Source organism: Cyprinus carpio, chromosome A5, assembly GCF_018340385.1.
Source record: "Cyprinus carpio isolate SPL01 chromosome A5, ASM1834038v1, whole genome shotgun sequence".
In the NCBI taxonomy this organism is placed as follows: Eukaryota; Metazoa; Chordata; class Actinopteri; order Cypriniformes; family Cyprinidae; genus Cyprinus; species Cyprinus carpio.
Window position 1 is genome coordinate 29,581,975 of NC_056576.1, and position 17,524 is coordinate 29,599,498.

At 39.2% G+C, this 17,524-nt stretch overlaps 3 protein-coding genes across 8 annotated transcripts in view; 2 read left to right on the top strand and 1 right to left on the bottom strand.

Annotated features, from left to right (window-relative positions):
* The window catches only part of LOC109063267 (centriolin), a 24,646-nt gene extending 21,394 nt beyond the window's left edge, over positions 1–3,252 (top strand). For all 5 annotated transcript variants that reach the window (XM_042756811.1, XM_042756812.1, XM_042756813.1 and 2 more), the window contains 3 exons: positions 41–244; positions 1,075–1,137; positions 1,243–3,252. In XM_042756811.1, coding sequence (XP_042612745.1) covers positions 41–244; positions 1,075–1,137; positions 1,243–1,446 — 471 coding nt within the window. In that variant the 3' untranslated portion in view covers positions 1,447–3,252. The remainder of the gene's footprint in view (positions 1–40; positions 245–1,074; positions 1,138–1,242) is intronic.
* On the bottom strand, positions 2,723–7,960 carry LOC109063244 (ras-related protein Rab-14-like). 2 transcript variants are annotated; one of them, XM_042756823.1, is made up of 8 exons: positions 7,875–7,960; positions 7,117–7,175; positions 6,908–6,961; positions 5,560–5,737; positions 5,369–5,435; positions 5,111–5,198; positions 4,198–4,228; positions 2,723–4,090 (listed from the first exon to the last, which is right to left on the bottom strand). In XM_042756823.1, the coding sequence occupies exons 2-8, from the start codon at positions 7,166–7,168 to the stop codon at positions 3,913–3,915; spliced, it is 648 nt and encodes a 215-aa protein (XP_042612757.1). In that variant the 5' UTR covers positions 7,169–7,175; positions 7,875–7,960; the 3' UTR covers positions 2,723–3,912. The 2 variants fall into 2 exon arrangements, with proteins under 2 accessions (XP_042612757.1, XP_042612756.1); XM_042756822.1 differs by lacking the exon at positions 7,875–7,960 and adding an exon at positions 7,288–7,722.
* A 2,812-nt stretch (positions 7,961–10,772) lies between these two features.
* LOC109063265 (gelsolin-like) lies at positions 10,773–17,428 on the top strand. The gene is made up of 16 exons (XM_042756818.1): positions 10,773–10,912; positions 12,245–12,441; positions 12,544–12,698; positions 12,820–12,981; positions 13,083–13,232; positions 13,638–13,727; positions 13,815–13,947; positions 14,041–14,345; positions 14,453–14,586; positions 14,809–14,899; positions 16,010–16,180; positions 16,320–16,494; positions 16,614–16,735; positions 16,850–16,927; positions 17,027–17,087; positions 17,171–17,428. Exons 2-16 carry the CDS (start codon positions 12,249–12,251, stop codon positions 17,338–17,340), a joined length of 2,190 nt encoding a protein of 729 aa, XP_042612752.1. The 5' UTR covers positions 10,773–10,912; positions 12,245–12,248; the 3' UTR covers positions 17,341–17,428.
* The last annotated feature ends 96 nt before the right edge of the window (positions 17,429–17,524 follow it).

Sequence of the window (17,524 nt, forward strand, 5' to 3'; positions counted from 1 at the left end):
AATATGAGGAAGATGAATGGCTGTCATGTGCCTCTCTCAGCTCCAGAGCCAAGAGGAGGGCAACACTCGGCTGTGTGAGATCAAGGACAGTGTGCGCTCTGTGAGGTCACAGGTCAAAGTGGAGCATGACAGTGGGCTGAAGGAGCTAGAGTCGCCCTCCAGTGCCTCCTCAGACACAGACAGCATGAAAGAGAACCATTCCAGTGTTACATTATCCGTGGGGAACCCAGCATACAACACTAAGGTGAGCCTTTCCACATGCACCTCCTAAACAAGTGTTTTAGTATGGCAGATATATGTGTAGAAATGCACAGATAAGTGGTTCTCATGTAGGGGACCAGGGCCGTCTTGATGACATTTATGAAAATTATTTCAAATAAATCAAATCGAGCACTAAAATAGGTTAAAACTACTAAACTAAACAACTAAATCTAAGTATTTCTTATTTGAATTCACCTTTCTTAAAGGGATAGAGTCCAAAATTCTGTCATAATTTACTCACCCAAACTTTTGGGATATTTTGAAGAATGATGGTAACCAAACCATTTCGGTTGTCACTGACTTCAGTTGTATGGACAAAAAATACAGTGGAAAGGAAACCAGATGGAACTGAAACTGGTTACCAACATACTTTCATTTTTGGGTGAACAATCAGCTTTCATTTAATTTTTCTTCGCTGAACCAGGGTTTCCACTGTTCTAAACCTGGAAAAGTCAGGTAAATTAATAAAATCTTAACATGCAATTGGCTTTTTTTTTATATAATGAATACACATTTTACTAGTTATGGTAAGCTTTAAAATATTTTATCTGAAATAATTATAATTGAAATTAATTATTTTTAATTTACAGAAACTAGGCCTGCCTGTAGATTAAAGTAAGTTTTGAAAACAAAATTAGGAGGCTTTTGAACATTGTTGTGGACTGCAGTGGCCCTGGAGTCAAAAAAAAGTTGGCAATCACTGCTCTAAAGTAACATTTTCAAATGTGGCACTTTTGCAAATCATGTATTGTTAATGCATCAGGAGTTTAGATGCAATCAACAGTGCTAATGTTAATCTTTTGCTACAAACAGGATGAACAGTGGCGAGGCGAAGCACTGAGGGAGAGACTGAGGCAGCAGGAGGACCACTTGAAGGTACAGCCAAATCTTGATAATTTGAGAAGCTAACAAACATTGAGACAATGAATTCTATTTTGCCTAAGAAGATTTGACATCTAAGTGTCTGTCCATGGTATCCAGGTTCAACTGCGCAGACGCATGTTCTCCCAGCAGGAAGCTCTGAGTCAGCGCAGACTGCAGACTGAAGGCAGCATTCAGGGTCTGCGCAGACACGTTGACAAACTGGACCAGCTCCTCAGCAACTCTTCCAAAGACTCATATTATTTGAGTGACTATGAAGCTCTGCCAAAACATCAGAAACAATACTCCACTGAGCCTCATTGACATGAGGAAATATTTGCATGTGCAGAAAAGTATCCAAGCAGAATATATAAAGAAGGAACTAATTTCCATTATTTGTCAGATTTTGGAAGCAGGTGGTTACAGAGGAGTACAGATCTTATCAGAGGAGCAGTTTGATTAAACCCACATCTACCAGAAAAGCACAGAGAGACCATTGAGCCAGATCCACAAGACCATCGTAGTGACTTCCTGCTTCAGTTAGAGCAGAGGCTGGATGTGTTTCAACCTTTTTTATGCCAGAAAAATAGGCTGGCATCAGCACTTTCCATACACAAATAAGGAACTGAAACTTGAGTTAAAAATAATATGGTGAAAGTTTATTCTCTACCTCTGATTTGCTTTAGGAAATTATTTTTAACAGAAACTTGATATGTGCCTTCTCAATGTTTGCTCATGTTAAAATAGACAATGTCTTGTGAATGTTTTGTGAGTGTTTACAGGTGAAACAGATGCAGGAAGGTTTCATGTTTCATCATGTGATGTCATTGATGCACTCATGTTGTTGTTAAAAAAAAAAAAAACCAGGCTGTGCTTTGGAGTGAATGTTCATTTTTACGACTGTTGTCAAAAATGACCTTGTATTCAAAGCCAAGATATGCACAGTATTTATTACAGCACTTCTCTTTATATACAGTTTGTCTCAAATCAAATACAACTTAAAGTGTGCAATACAATTATTTGTCTTTCTTTCATTTTCTTTTCCAGTTTCTTGTCTCAAATGTCTCATTATTGCTTATGTACAGTGCGACCAATTGTGTATGTGGACAAAAACACAGTCTACAGTATTGTCTTTATTAACATAATTACAAACAAAAATCACTTACAGAAGACATAACTGAGCAGAAGATTAATTTTTGCAGATGTCATTAAGATGTGAAAAAAGCAAGACAGTAGGAACGAATTAAAAATGGATTTTCAGTTTACAAAACAACACATCTAAAATCTACCATAATACACAAACTTAATAGAAAATCATATTTGGAGTGCTTGTTTTTGCCTTTTTATCCTGATCATTGCAAATGATGCTGGTTATCACATCAGCCCATTTTAAGTTATTTTTTCAAATTTCTATACTAATCAGATCTGGTCCGAGTTTCCCCACAATGATGTTTCTCATGCCTATTTGTTACACATTCATAGATTTTAAGATACTAATGCCATTTGAATTAGGGGAAACCATGATGTCTGTAAAAAGCAGTTGTATCATGCATCATGCTTAAGAAAACTTTAAGAAACTCAGCTCCGCGCAAAAACATGATCAGTGTTTGGAAATCAATTTAATGGAATGCTTTTGAAAAGGCAAAATCTCTTACAAGTAAACTGCTGGAACTCTGTCGATAAAAGCTATATGAGGGTTTTGAATAAAACGGGCAGCACATCAGAGGGAACAAAAGCATATCATAAGGCAACTGACATTATCAATGTAAAAACAATATGAATATCTTGATATGATGAGGGTTTGCTGGGCCTGAACATTCGGTACATGATTCTCCTGTCGGTCTGTTTTTCTTAAGCTACTGTGATGCTGAAATTTTAACACATGCTCAAGAACAGACCGAAGGGGATCTGAAACCTCATAGTATGAAAGACTTTAGACCTCAGTAACTCAAAACAAGCTCCTGGCCCTCGGAAAACCAAATCAAATCTGCAAAGTGCGGAAAACATTCTTCAGGACCTAAAATGTGTCCCTTCCTTCTCAATATATTACTATAACAGTTACTAAGTTAAAATAACTGAATCGACTGAATTTTTTTTTTTTTTTACAATGGACCTTCCATTGAGATTCTTCTCAAAACAATACTAATCCTGTATAGTACATGTATATTATTTCCTGAATAGGTACAAACTGGGATAAATATTTGGTGATTGGATGTGAAACTGCGAAAACTCTAATTTAAAACAGAATACAATATTTCACTTTTAGAATGTTTAACAAAATGTTACATACAATGTTGATGCATATCCTCCTGATCACTTCATCATGTCAACACGCATATTCGTTTGCTTATATTTCCGTTTCATTTACATTACTCATAGACAGCTCCTGTACATGAGATGTTTAGTTAATAGTTATGCACATCACATCTGTAAAGGATAAACCCCGAATTTCTTCAGTTTATCAACAATAATCTTCTCTCTTCAGGTTTAGTGTTCAGCGGAGGAGCCGTCCTCCCTCGAGTGCTTTCTGGGAGCACTGGGATGTGTGCGTATGAGAAATAAGCAAAACAACTTTTCAGTGAAGACAGAGGAGAAGAGGAGGAAGGGAAGAAGAGAGCAGTAAGGAGGGAATTAATTATGTTACACCTCCATCACGCAGAGCCATCTGGCCCCTGACTCCATGAGCAATCATACCGGAAGGGGAGAGGCTTTTAGAGACAGAGGGAGGCAAAGGTGGGATGTGGGAGAAGAAGGAATAGAGAAATAGAGAGAGTGAAGTCTTCATGGTCATTAACAGCTGCAGCCCTCCTTCTGGGGCTGTGCGTCACTGCTGAGCCGGCCACCCTGGGGAGCGGTGGGCTTATGCTGGACCCCTGACTCGGCCGCGTTCAGGTCCAGGCTGCCGTCCTGAATGTTCTGGTAGATCTTCTTTGCAGCTTCAAGGAATGCATCCTCCACATTCTCGCCTCTGTTGAATGGACATTTGCAAAGATGCTAAAGAGGACTGAAATACGAAATATATTTTACAGACGAAGAGTGTATGCCGTGCCGGCAGATGGTCTAAAGGCCACTTACGTTTTTGCACTTGCCTCGAGGAATAACAAACCTGTTTCAAAAAATTGGAGATGTGAAAGTGAGCGTGGAGTGTCCTACAATGTACAGTGAACCTCTTTACCATTTTGATCTAAAAGCAGTTCAGTTTAAAGGAAGTGTTCACTCATAAATTAAAATTTGTTTAAAAATACTCGCCCTCTGTCTGTCCAAGAGTTTGTTTTTTCATCTGAACAAATTTGAAGAAATTTAGTATTATTTCACTTGCTCTGCAGTGAATGGGTGCCGCCAGAATGAGTTTAAACAGCTGATAAAAAACATCACCATAATCCACATGTAATGAACTCCAGTTTATCAGTGAATGTGTTGTGAAGCAGAGCGCTGTGTTTATAATAAACATAACCCATCAAGGCATCTTAACTTTAAACCACTGCTTCCTGCTACAAGTCTTCTATTCATAATATTGCTTTCTCCAATAGAAGTCATCTCGTCTTAATCAGGAGAGAAATATGCACAGATCAATCACTGTTTACAAGCGAAAACAGTCCAAAACAATTCTAAACAAATATGTTTGTGGATTTTACTGTGAGAACAACAGGGGATGGTTATGGACTGATATTTCGGTCAGAACTGGCATTTTAAAAAGCCTTAACGATGGATTTGTTTCTTACAAACATGCAGATTTCCGCTTCACAAGATGTTAACTGATTAAATGGAGTCGTGTGGAGTACTTATTGTGATGTTTTTATCAGCTGTTTGAACTCATTTTGACGGCACCCATTAACTGCAGAGGATCCATTGGTGAGCAAATGATGTAATGCTTATTTTCCCCAAATCTGTTTTAATGAAGAAACAAACTAACCTACATCTTGGATATAATGAAAACCACCTGCCTAAATAAAAGACTGAATATTCTATTCTTAACCAACCACCTTACCGTTTTCTTCAGCAAACTGCTTGGCCTCTTCATATGTGACATCACGCTGGGCTTCTAGGTCTGCTTTGTTACCAATTAGAATGATAACCTGAGGAAAGATTCAGATTGTCTTACACAGGCTCAAGTTTGGTCTTTGTGCAAACCACAACTGCAGTTAAAATACGTATGAAGCTCCAACACCATTTACTTTAATGGAAATATAAAGGCATCATTTGCCAAGTTTGGACTGTTGCTGAAGCTAATAATAAATGAACTTACAGTATTGGGGTTGGTGAGATTCCTGGCATCAGTCAACCAGCTGCTGAGGTGGTTGTATGTGCTTCGCCTGCAAACAACACGAATCGCATATGTTCCTTGTGACTTTTAAAATGAATAAGATAATAAGCACAAATCCAAAGGTAGCATAAAACTGGTAATGTCAATGCAATCAGAGCAGAATACTGGTCTACCTGGTGATGTCATACACCATGAGGGCCCCCGCGGCTCCTCTGTAGTAGCTGCGTGTGACGGCGCGGAATCTCTCCTGCCCTGCAGTGTCCCAAATCTGAAGCTTCACCTTTTGCCCACTCACTTCAATTATCCGTGTGCCAAACTCAACGCCAATTGTATGAGGACAGTCGGCCATAACTAAAAAGAGACAAAGTTATTCATGTTTAAATAAATAAAAAGGATGACATATAACACAGATTTTTTTTTTTTTTTTTTTATACACATACTTCTATACTTCAAACTGTTTCAGTGCTCTTTTTCCACAATGGCTCATGATCTGGTAATTTTAGCATTTTATAGTGGCTCGATTCACAATAAATGCCGTGAACTTCATCTCTGCAAGCAAGTTTAACATGCATCTGAAAATGTGACATACAGCAGTTACGCTTTGTTTTCACATTCCATAATCTCCACTCTTCTGGACGGATCATTACAGCTTTATTACAAGATTTGCAATTATTTGTAGATATGCAATTAAGATTTGTGTTTATGTGACAAGTTTGTGTTTCTCTGCGGTTTCCCACAAAAATAAAAGCTTAAAGCTTTAACTCTTGCAAGACACAAAGTATTATAATTTTACTACTGCAAAGTCAAATAATTATAATTGTGAAATAGTGAATTTTTATCATTAACATTAAGTTAATTTAAAAACCGCATTATGTGCAGTTTACATGTTTGCATACTTTTTTTAAGTTGAGTGTTGCTTGTTATATTTAAAAATAAATAGTAATTAAATTTAAATTTGGACTCTGTTGTTAACTGTAACCTTATAGTTGGCATCTGGTAAAAGGGCTCAATATAGTTTTAAGCATAAGCTGAAGTAGATTTTTATCCCCAAGAAAAATTGTATTATAACTGAATTTATTTAAAGAGTGAGCCATGTTTTCAGTAAACCACTAATTAAAAAAGAAAAAAAAAAAACTGTACCAAGACTATACTGAACCGTGTTGTCAAAACTGAGATACGTACCAAACTGTCATGTTTGTGTACCGTTACACCCCTAATAATATATTATCATTACTATGAAATAATAGCTCAATAATAGCTGAAATAATAACTCTCAAGACAAAAGTTCATAAGAAAAATACTTATGATTACGGTCAAAATAGATTTTATGCCCTTAATGTTGTTGTAATTTTCCCTGTGGTGTCAAAAATGGTATTGGATCGAATATTGATGTTGTGCAAGGTATTGTATCAAAATGATTAATTCCAGCATTGTGATAAAACTAGTATGTGGACTTAGCTTGTATCTCAAAGTGCGCTTTTGCCTTGTTTTAGCATAATTCATACCACTCTTAGCACTTACATTTCTTTTCTGTGAACTGATGGAGTAAACATGACTTTCCAACCCCCATGTCACCTATAAAGACACCAAAAGTTCACACACATGACACAATATCACAAAAACGCAACAAAACGTCCAACAAAATCATTAAATATTATGAGACGTTTATATAACATATTGTATGTTCTATAAGGCAGTGCACACGTAGTAGAAAACAGACTATCACTTACCAATAATGATATATTTGAAAATATAGGAATAGTTATATGGTGCAGTCGTCATTTTTGCTCTGGAAGGAAGAAAGAAAAATTATTCAAAGCGTAAAATTACACATTAACCCATAAACAGTCGAAACAAATCAATATTGAGAATTCATAGCAATAAAATGACGCCAGACTGACAGCAATCCAGCAGCGCTCAGCTGACCGACTGTCCTGCTATTGTCTATTAAGACGTTTCCCTTTTCTTCCATAAGTTCACCTAACCTCGCTAGTGAGCGTTCAGGACAAATTCAGGATAATAACGATGCGGAAATGACAAGCAAACACGTTAGTTATGTAGCTGGAAATGTATACAGGTACAAAGTAACGTGACACTGGGCAAAAGTAGCATAAACACTGACTGCAGCACTACAATCAGCCAGCGCCATGTCTGACTAATCAGCTAATCACACACTCCTGTCAAATGTCTCGCAGCTATATGCTAAACCACACCTAATAAAAATCACTCCAAAGTCTGTTTAACGCGTAAGCTAGCACCACTTGTCTTTCCGTGCCGCATTTCAGACGATAAATATGCTAATGTTGAGCATCAAAGGACTAGTTAGCGTTAGCTGACCTCGCGCTGAACCAAACCCAGAGATGCTAAAGCTAACAGCTTCTCCTAAAATCAGACCAGTAAAGCGTTAAAAACAGTCCCAGTCGTTAGTATCCAACGATTTAGAAACGTATTATTGTGAAATGTATCTTGTCATGTGTTTATCCTTTACCTAAAATATAAATTCAAGTGGGTTTGGGTTGGTCTCAGCGAGTGTAAGCCGTCCGGCCGCTTTCTTCCTCTAGAAGTGCTGCTAGGATGAAAACAGTGAGAGCAGCGACCTCTACTGGAGCAACAGCACACAACACTACACTCACCTCTCCTGGAGAAACAGCACACTACACTCACCTCTACTGGAGCAACAGCACACAACACTACACTACACTACACTACACTACACTACACTCACCTCTACTGGAGCACCAGCAGCACACAATACTACACTACACTTACCTCTACTGGAGCGACATCACACTACACAACACTACACTCACCTCTACTGGAGCAACAGCACACAATACTCACCTCCACTAGAGCAACAGCACACTACACTACACTACACTCACCTCTACTGGAGCAACAGCACACAATACTCACCTCCACTAGAGCAACAGCACACTACACTACACTACACTCACCTCTACTGGAGCAACAGCACACAATACTACACTCCACTCACCTCTACTGGAGCAACAGCACACAACACTACACTACACTCACCTCTACTGGAGCAACAGCACACTACACTAAACTACACTACACTTACCTCTACTGGAGCATACACTACAACACACACTACACTCACTACACTCACCTCTACTGGAGCAACAGCACACTCCACTCACCTCTACTGGAGCGACATCACACTACACTACACTACACTCACCTCTACTGGAGCAACATCACACTACACTAAACTACACTACACTTACCTCTACTGGAGCAACAGCACACTACACTACACTCACTACACTCACCTCTACTGGAGCAACAGCACACTCCACTCACCTCTACTGGAGCGACATCACACTACACTACACTACACTCACCTCTACTGGAGCAACATCACACTACACTAAACTACACTACACTTACCTCTACTGGAGCAACAGCACACTACACTACACTCACTACACTCACCTCTACTGGAGCAACAGCACACTCCACTCACCTCTACTGGAGCAACAGCACACTACACTAAACTACACTACACTTACCTCTACTGGAGCAACAGCACACTACACTACAATACACTTACCTCTACTGGAGCAACAGCACACTACACTACACTCACCACACTCACCTCTACTGGAGCAACAGCACACTCCACTCACCTCTACTGGAGCGACATCACACTACACTACACTACACTCACCTCTACTGGAGCGAAATCACACTACACTACACTACACTACACTTACCTCTACTGGAGCAACAGCACACTACACTACACTCACTACACTCACCTCTACTGGAGCAACAGCACACTCCACTCACCTCTACTGGAGCAACAGCACACTACACTACACTACACTCACCTCTACTGGAGCGACATCACACTACACAACACTCACCTCTACTGGAGCGACATCACACTACACTACACTACACTCACCTCTACTGGAGGAACAGCACACTACACTACACTACACTCACCTCTACTGGAGCAACATCACACTACACTACACTACACTAAACTACACTACACTCACCTCTACTGGAGCAACAGCACACTACACTACACTACACTCACCTCTACTGGAGCGACATCACACACACACACATATATATATATATATACAGTACAGGTCAAAAGTTTGGAAACATTACTATTACACAACACACTACAATACACTTACCTCTACTGGAGCAACAGCACACTACACTACACTCACTACACTCACCTCTACTGGAGCAACAGCACACTCCACTCACCTCTACTGGAGCAACAGCACACTACACTACAATACACTCACCTCTACTGGAGCAACATCACACTACACTACACTCACCTCTGCTGGAGCGACATCACACTACACTACACTACACTCACCTCTACTGGAGGAACAGCACACTACACTACACTACACTTACCTCTACTGGAGCAACATCACAATACACTACACTACACTACACTACACTTACCTCTACTGGAGCAACAGCACACTACACTACACTCACTACACTCACCTCTACTGGAGCAACAGCACACTCCACTCACCTCTAACACACACATATATAAATACACAAAAATAAAATCACAAAAACTGGAGCGACATCACACTACACAACACTACACTACACTTACCTCTACTGGAGCAACAGCACACTACACTACACTCACTACACTCACCTCTACTGGAGCAACAGCACACTACACTACACTCACCTCTACTGGAGAAACAGCACACAATACTCACCTCCACTAGAGCAACAGCACACTACACTACACTACACTCACCTCTACTGGAGCAACAGCACACAATACTACACTCCACTCACCTCTACTGGAGCGACAGCACACAACACTACACTCACTACACTCACCTCTACTGGAGCAACAGCACACTACACTACACTACACTCACCTCTACTGGAGCGACATCACACTACACTACACTCACCTCTACTGGAGCGACATCACACTACATAACACTACACTTACACTTACACTTACACTTACCAGTTTAGCTCTTACGTTAAATGTTTTGCCCGGTCTCCCCTTTGCTATTATATGAATGGCCAGAATATACACACATTGTATTCTGCACGGAAATCACCAACAACTGAATCAGTGTAAACATTTACTGTGCATTTGAAACTAAATAATGTCTTACATAGTATAACATTAAACCGCGAACTCTGCACTATATAATAATAATAATAATAATAATAATAATAAGCAACCGTATATATATATATATATATATATATATATATATATATATATATATATATATATATATATATATATATATATATATATATATATTATTATTATTATTATTATTATTATTATTATTATTACTATTTTCCCGGAAGAAAATGCATGTTAGTAGTTGACAAAGGAGAGGAGGGTTTTCATATGCAAATAAAACACACCTGTTGAAAATGTTACTCAATACTTGCGGAAGCTCAGTGCTCAAACCTACAGCTGTCGTCCCGGACTCATCTGTTGATATTACCTTAAAAGAAAGCTTTGCCTAACAGGTAGGCATATTTCGAAAGCATTCTATTTGATGGGGCTTTAGTACAGGGTGCGAATTACAGGGCGGTTACGGGTCCCCTAAAGAAGGCTTTAACCCCCCTGATGGACGTCAAAACTAGATGTCAGATAGATAGAAGGCTAGCCTACGCATAATATGGAGATTTACTTGTAAATATTCGTATGGATTTGCCCTAACTAATTTTAAAATATAATTTTGGCAGCTCCTGGAATGGTTCTTATTTTCAGTCCCTGAGCGGTTGAAGAATACGCTACAGCGCTCTTTCAAAGACGTGCATTTACTGCTTGGACGGAGCAAGAACACCTAAAATGCCTCGTCAACTTAATGCGGCTGAACTGAATTTATGAAGCAAACTATTTGCTGATGCGCTAACGGCAATATATATATATAGAGAGAGAGAGAGAGAGAGAGAGAGAGAGAGAGGAAATGAATGAAATGAAGACTTGTAGGTAGGTGTGAGACGGGCACCAATGGTCAGAATATTATAGACAACAGAATAATGATTAGCAGCAGTTCAGAGTCAAGTATCATGTTTGCAATACAAAAGAACCATAATCAGTCCTTTATGGGAAGTGTAAACTTTAGCATGATGTGGAAAAAAATATTGGAGTCAGTTTGTTATTTTATTTTATTAGTGTTCATTTATTTTATTAAACTGGATAAATTGTTACACCTTTTTAAATTTTATGTATATCATGAATTACTTTTGATAAAAACAAATGTTTATTATTGTATGTTCGTTTGGCATTTCATTTATTGTATACCCTTTAAATTCGCTTATTGAAAGAACAACAGCAGCAGCAGTAGTATGGTGTAACATTTATTTGACTAGTCTAAGGAGTTCATGCAACCGGCCCCTGATATACTAGAAGTATATATATATATATATATATATATATATATATATATATATATATATATATATATATATATATATATATATATATATAAGTAACCAATAAACTGCAGTTCATGTCAGATTATATAAACAGGTTAACTTTTACCTTTAACCTTTTTTGTTGTCTACTCCTGAATGAAATATAGTGGTTGAGAACAGGTAAGTGTTGAAGTAAGCCAATTGTTGTGCCGTTGCGCCTCTTCCTTTTTCCTTTGTGGGTGGAGATCTCTGCCTGAGGGCATGGCGAGACATGGCGAGAGGAGAGCAGTTTGATTGCGGAAGCATTAGAACAATTTTAAAGATGCAGACAAAGTGTTCTAGACTGAGAGACAGGAACTGCCTTTGTTTTCTTTTGATGCATGTAATAGGAAATGGCTATTGTGTATGGCTGTTACAATAGATATTGTTTTTAAACAGCACCATGGTGAACCACCCTGAATTTGAGAAGGCAGGAAAGCAGCCAGGCCTGCAGGTATGGAGGATTGAAAACATGGATTTGGTTCCTGTCCCTAAGAATCTTCATGGTGGCTTCTATGCCGGCGATACCTACCTCATTCTCAATACCATAAAGCAAAACTCTGGTAATCTACAATATGACCTTCACTTCTGGATAGGTGAGAATGTGGTTAGTGTAAATGTAAGGTTCTCTCACTCAGTTAATGGTGTGCATGTTCACGGAAAATTTGTTTATGAACATTGTTAAATTGCATCTCCAGGTGATGCATGCTCAATGGATGAGAGTGGGGCAGCTGCTATCTTCACCGTCCAAATGGACGATTTCCTTGGAGGAAAACCAATCCAGTACAGAGAAGTCCAGGGATATGAGTCAAAAACCTTTGTAGGCTACTTCAAATCAGGCCTTAAATACATGGTGGGCAGAGTTAATACATGTACCATGCTTTGATGCATATAAAATGTATTTGGATACTTGGTCAGTTCATAATAGCAAAACAGTAAATAATTTTTCCTTAAACTGCTTTTCATTTCTTCAGCAAGGTGGAGTTGCCTCTGGATTCAAACACGTAGCTTCCGGTGAAGTGAATGTGAAGCGAGTTCTCCATGTGAGTGGCAGACGTGTGGTCCGGGCCATTGAGGTACCCGTGAGTTGGGACAGCTTCAACAAGGGTGATTGCTTCATCCTAGACTTTGGACAGGTGAAAGATTATATGAATTAATTGTACCACCTTTTATCTCTTTTGCATTTTATCATAAGGTATCCCATGTATTCATGCTGTTTCTCTTATACTTACATCAGGAGATATACCAGTGGTGTGGATCCAAGTGTAACCAATTTGAGAGACTGAAGGCCACCAATGTTTCCAAAGATATTCGTGATAATGAACGTTGTGGGAGAGCAAAACTTCTTGTATGTGAAGAAGGATCAGAGAATGAGAAGATCCTAGCGGTTAGTATAATAAAAGAAAGATGTTTCATTCATTCATTTTCATTCATTCATTATTTTATATAGGTTAGTGCCTTAAGGCTAGAATACACCACATAATTTTTGAAAAATTAAGCATCATATACTTGCGGACCACTGAAGATCACACACTACCAGACCATCATGTCATTCCAGACACAATAAACTCACACAGAGACATGCGCCTCATTGCTAGAAGTAAACTTTTGTAAAATATCAAACATGCTTAATATTTGACTGAACTAAACTATACTTTGACTAACTCAACTAGAAATGACTCTTCCAGACTGCAAATCAATCAAAAATCAGGGCAAATGTTGTGTAGTGTATTCTAGCTTAAGTATTCAATATTATTTTCTGAATGCGAATGCTTTATTATATTTTTGTCAGATGCTTGGACCAAAGCCTGAACTTCCTGATGCACAGACTGAAGACACCAAGACTGATGCATACAACAGGAAGTCTGCAAAATTGTACAAGGTACAGTAAGCCATACTCTCTAGGTTTTCCCAGAGAAATATTGAAAACTTAACAAAATGGTTTATTCTGGTGGTCATTATTACGTAGGTCTCAAATGCCAGTGGGGGTATGTCTGTCACTTTGGTGGCAGAAGAAAACCCCTTTTCCCAGAGTGCACTGCAGTCCACTGACTGCTTCATCTTGGACCATGGTTCCAATGGCAAGATATTTGTCTGGAAAGGTCAGCTGAGCACATCATTCAAGCGAATTCCAAATGTGCATTTGGGACATGCCTGAATGAAAATCTTGCTCTTTTGTTTCTTTAATATAACAGGTAAAGACGCTAATAAAGAAGAGCGAAGTGCAGGTATGAAAGGTGCAGAGGACTTCATAAGTAAGATGGCCTATCCTAAACACACTGAGGTCCAGATTATCCCTGAGAATGGAGAGACTCCTCTTTTCAAACAGTTCTTCAAGTTCTGGCAAGACACAGACCAGACAAAGGGCATGGGACAAGCCTATGTGCCCAACAAAATTGCCAAGATCAAGAAAGTGCCCTTTGATGCAACATCTTTGCACAAATCAGAGGCAATGGCTGCTCAGCATGGTATGGTAGATGATGGGAAGGGGGAGAAAAAGGTAAATGTGCTGTGTACTGTTGTGCAACACACTGCAGCTATCATGTTTTTTTTTTTTTAAGTAGACAAAATAATGGAAAATTTGTCTTGTTCTGTTGCTTTGGAAAGATCTGGCTCATTGAGGGTTCAGACAAGGTTCCAGTTGACCCATCCATTTATGGGCAGTTCTTTGGAGGAGACAGTTACATCATCCTGTACACCTACAAGCATGGGGGACGTCAGGGGCAGATTATATATATATGGTAAGAGCTACAGACCTACTGGAATCCGTTCAATCTTTTATGAATGGCTGAACCTGGTTCTAAGCCAAGGTCTTTGTCTGCTCATGTTACACAAAAACACACAGGTAACCGAACACGGTCTTTTAGTATCTCTTAGCCCCACCAGGCTAGGGTTCTGTTTGTCAAAAGGATGAGTCATCATTGCAGAGGTTTATTAAATGGAGTTGTTTGTTATGTCCGCAGGCAGGGGGAAGAGTCCAGTCAAGATGAGAAAGGAGCTTCTGCCATTCTGGCTGCCCAGCTGGACACAGAGCTCAGTGGGAGTCCTGTGCAGGTGACATTTAGTGCACATTATTCACCTACTACTAAAATATATAACAGGAGTGTCCAATCCTGCTCCTGGAGCGCAAATGTCCTGCATAGTTTAGCTCCGACCTGCCCTAACACATTTGCCTGAAGGTTTCTAGTAATCCTGAAGACCTTGATTAGCAGGTTTGGATGTGTTTATGATTAGGATTGGAGCTCTGCAGTACACCAGTCTAGAGATCCTTGATATACAGTGGGTATAGAAAAGTATCACCCCCCATACAATAATCACATTTTGTTGCTTTGTAGCCTGAAATGAAGAGAGAGACTGTTTTTGGTTTATCCAGCTGTATTTACTCAGTGTAGGTTATAACATCCAAATGAAAGATGTCAGAAAAAATAAAATTAAAATTAATTAAATTGTACTCTCATCTGACCATTACACCTTTTTTCATGTGGCCTCAGAATCTTCAAGGTGTGTTTTGGCAAAGCTCAATCGTGACTGCATGTGTCCTTTCTTGAGGAGTGGCTTTTTTCTTGCAATCCTCCCATACAAGCCACATTTGTGGAGAATTTGTGATATTGTTGTCACATGCATACAATGACCACTCCTTGTCATAAATTCCTGCGACTGCTTCAGAGTTGCTGTAGACCTCTTGGTCGCCTCTCTGAGCAGTTTCCTCCTGTCTCTTTCATCCAGTTTGGAGCAACATCCTGATCCAGGGAGGGTCTGTGTTGTCCCAAATACCTTTCACTTTTTAATAATAGGCTTCATTGTGCACTGATAAAGCCTTTGAAACTTGTGCCAGTCCACAACTTAGTGCCTTGCCACCCATAGTTGATTGTTTGCTTCAGTTGCACTACCAAGGACTGAAATGCTCCAGGAAGCTCTTTTCATTCTGAGCTCATCAAAATGACCACAACTGATCACTGACATGTTGATGTTATATCTTTCACTTGGATGTTATAAGTTGCACTGAGTAAATACAGCTGGATAAAACAAAATTGGTGTCTGTTTTCATTTCAGGCTGCAAAACAACAAAATGTAATCATTTTAAAAGGTGGTGATTCTTTTCTATAACCACTGTATACCATCAAAACAAATCAGTAACAACAGCTTGAATGTGGATGTTTATGAGTACGAGTAATTCAAGGCAAGGAACCCCCTCACCTCATGAGTATCTTTGGTGGGCAACCAATGGTGGTGCACAAGGGTGGGACTTCACGAAAGGGTGGCCAATCACAGGCTTCTGCAGTCCGCCTTTTCCAAGTGCGTGCCAATCCTGCTGGGCACACACGAGCTGTTGAGGTGAGTCAAAATGAATCAAGTGTTCTTTGTAATGCATCATTGTATGATGCAGTTTCTTTTTTGTCGAATGTTCTTCATATGAAAATGTATACAAAATTGGTTCTCCTTTGACGGTTGTTGTTCACTTTGCCTAAAATAGGTTGATGCTGTGGCCTCCAGCCTCAACTCCAATGATGCCTTTGTTTTGGTGACTGCTTCAGGCTCTATGCTGTGGCTGGGTCATGGTACAAGTAATGCAGAAAAGACTGGAGCCAAAAAGCTTGCCAGCATTTTAGGAGTGGACCTTTCAGAGATATCAGAAGGAGCAGAGGGAGGTGGGTGTATTTCTGTCATTGGTAGAGGAGTGTTTTACTGTATTTATTTAAAAGTTGCATTCAGAATATAAATGAACCCATACTGAACAACTCTTGTTCTTTCTCGAATTTCTATGTAGATGACTTCTGGAGTGCTCTTGGAGGAAAAGCAGAGTATCGCACCTCTGAAAGGCTCAAGAACAAAATTGACACCCATCCTCCTAGGCTCTTTGCTTGCTCTAACAAGACAGGACAATTCCTTGTGAGTGTCCATGTTGAATGGTTTAACTTAATTATACTCAACTGAAAATAAACACTGAAATCAGAAAATAATCTTTCATATTTCACAATTTATGTTTGTTCTGTGCCTATCTAGATTGAAGAGGTGCCAGGAGAGATGACCCAAGAGGACTTGGCTTCAGATGATGTCATGATCCTGGACACTTGGGATCAGGTAAACTTGTGTGTTTGTATGTATATGGGACACCTGCAATAAAATGCATTTAAGAAATAAAATCTAACACTGTACATGCTTCAAATCATTGTCTCCAAGGTCTTTGTTTGGATCGGAAATGAAGCAAATGAAGATGAAAAAAGTGAAGCTGTGATTTCAGGTGAGAAGTTTTCCATTTTCAACTGCAGTTTTTTTTGCCAGTTTTCATTAGCTTACAATTTATCTATATCTTTCCTAATTTAGCTGCCAAATATATTGAATCGGATCCTGCCAGCAGGGACAAGAGAACTCCCATTGTGACAGTGAAGCAGGGCTTTGAACCCCCCACCTTCACAGGGTGGTTCCTGGGTTGGGACCATGACTTCTGGAGTTCTAATCCGCTGGAACGGGCCATGGCTGGTTTGAAAATGTAATCTGACGACTCGTAAAGCTGAGGAAACAGGGTTGTTTGTATTTGTTTGATTGAATGTTTCAAATTGACAATAAACACTTGTGATATTACCCAACATTTATCATCTGATTGACCAACTTTTGTTTACCTCACTCATTCAGGTTTTATCTTCATATGGGAAAGAGAAAAATTTTCTTGTTTACAAG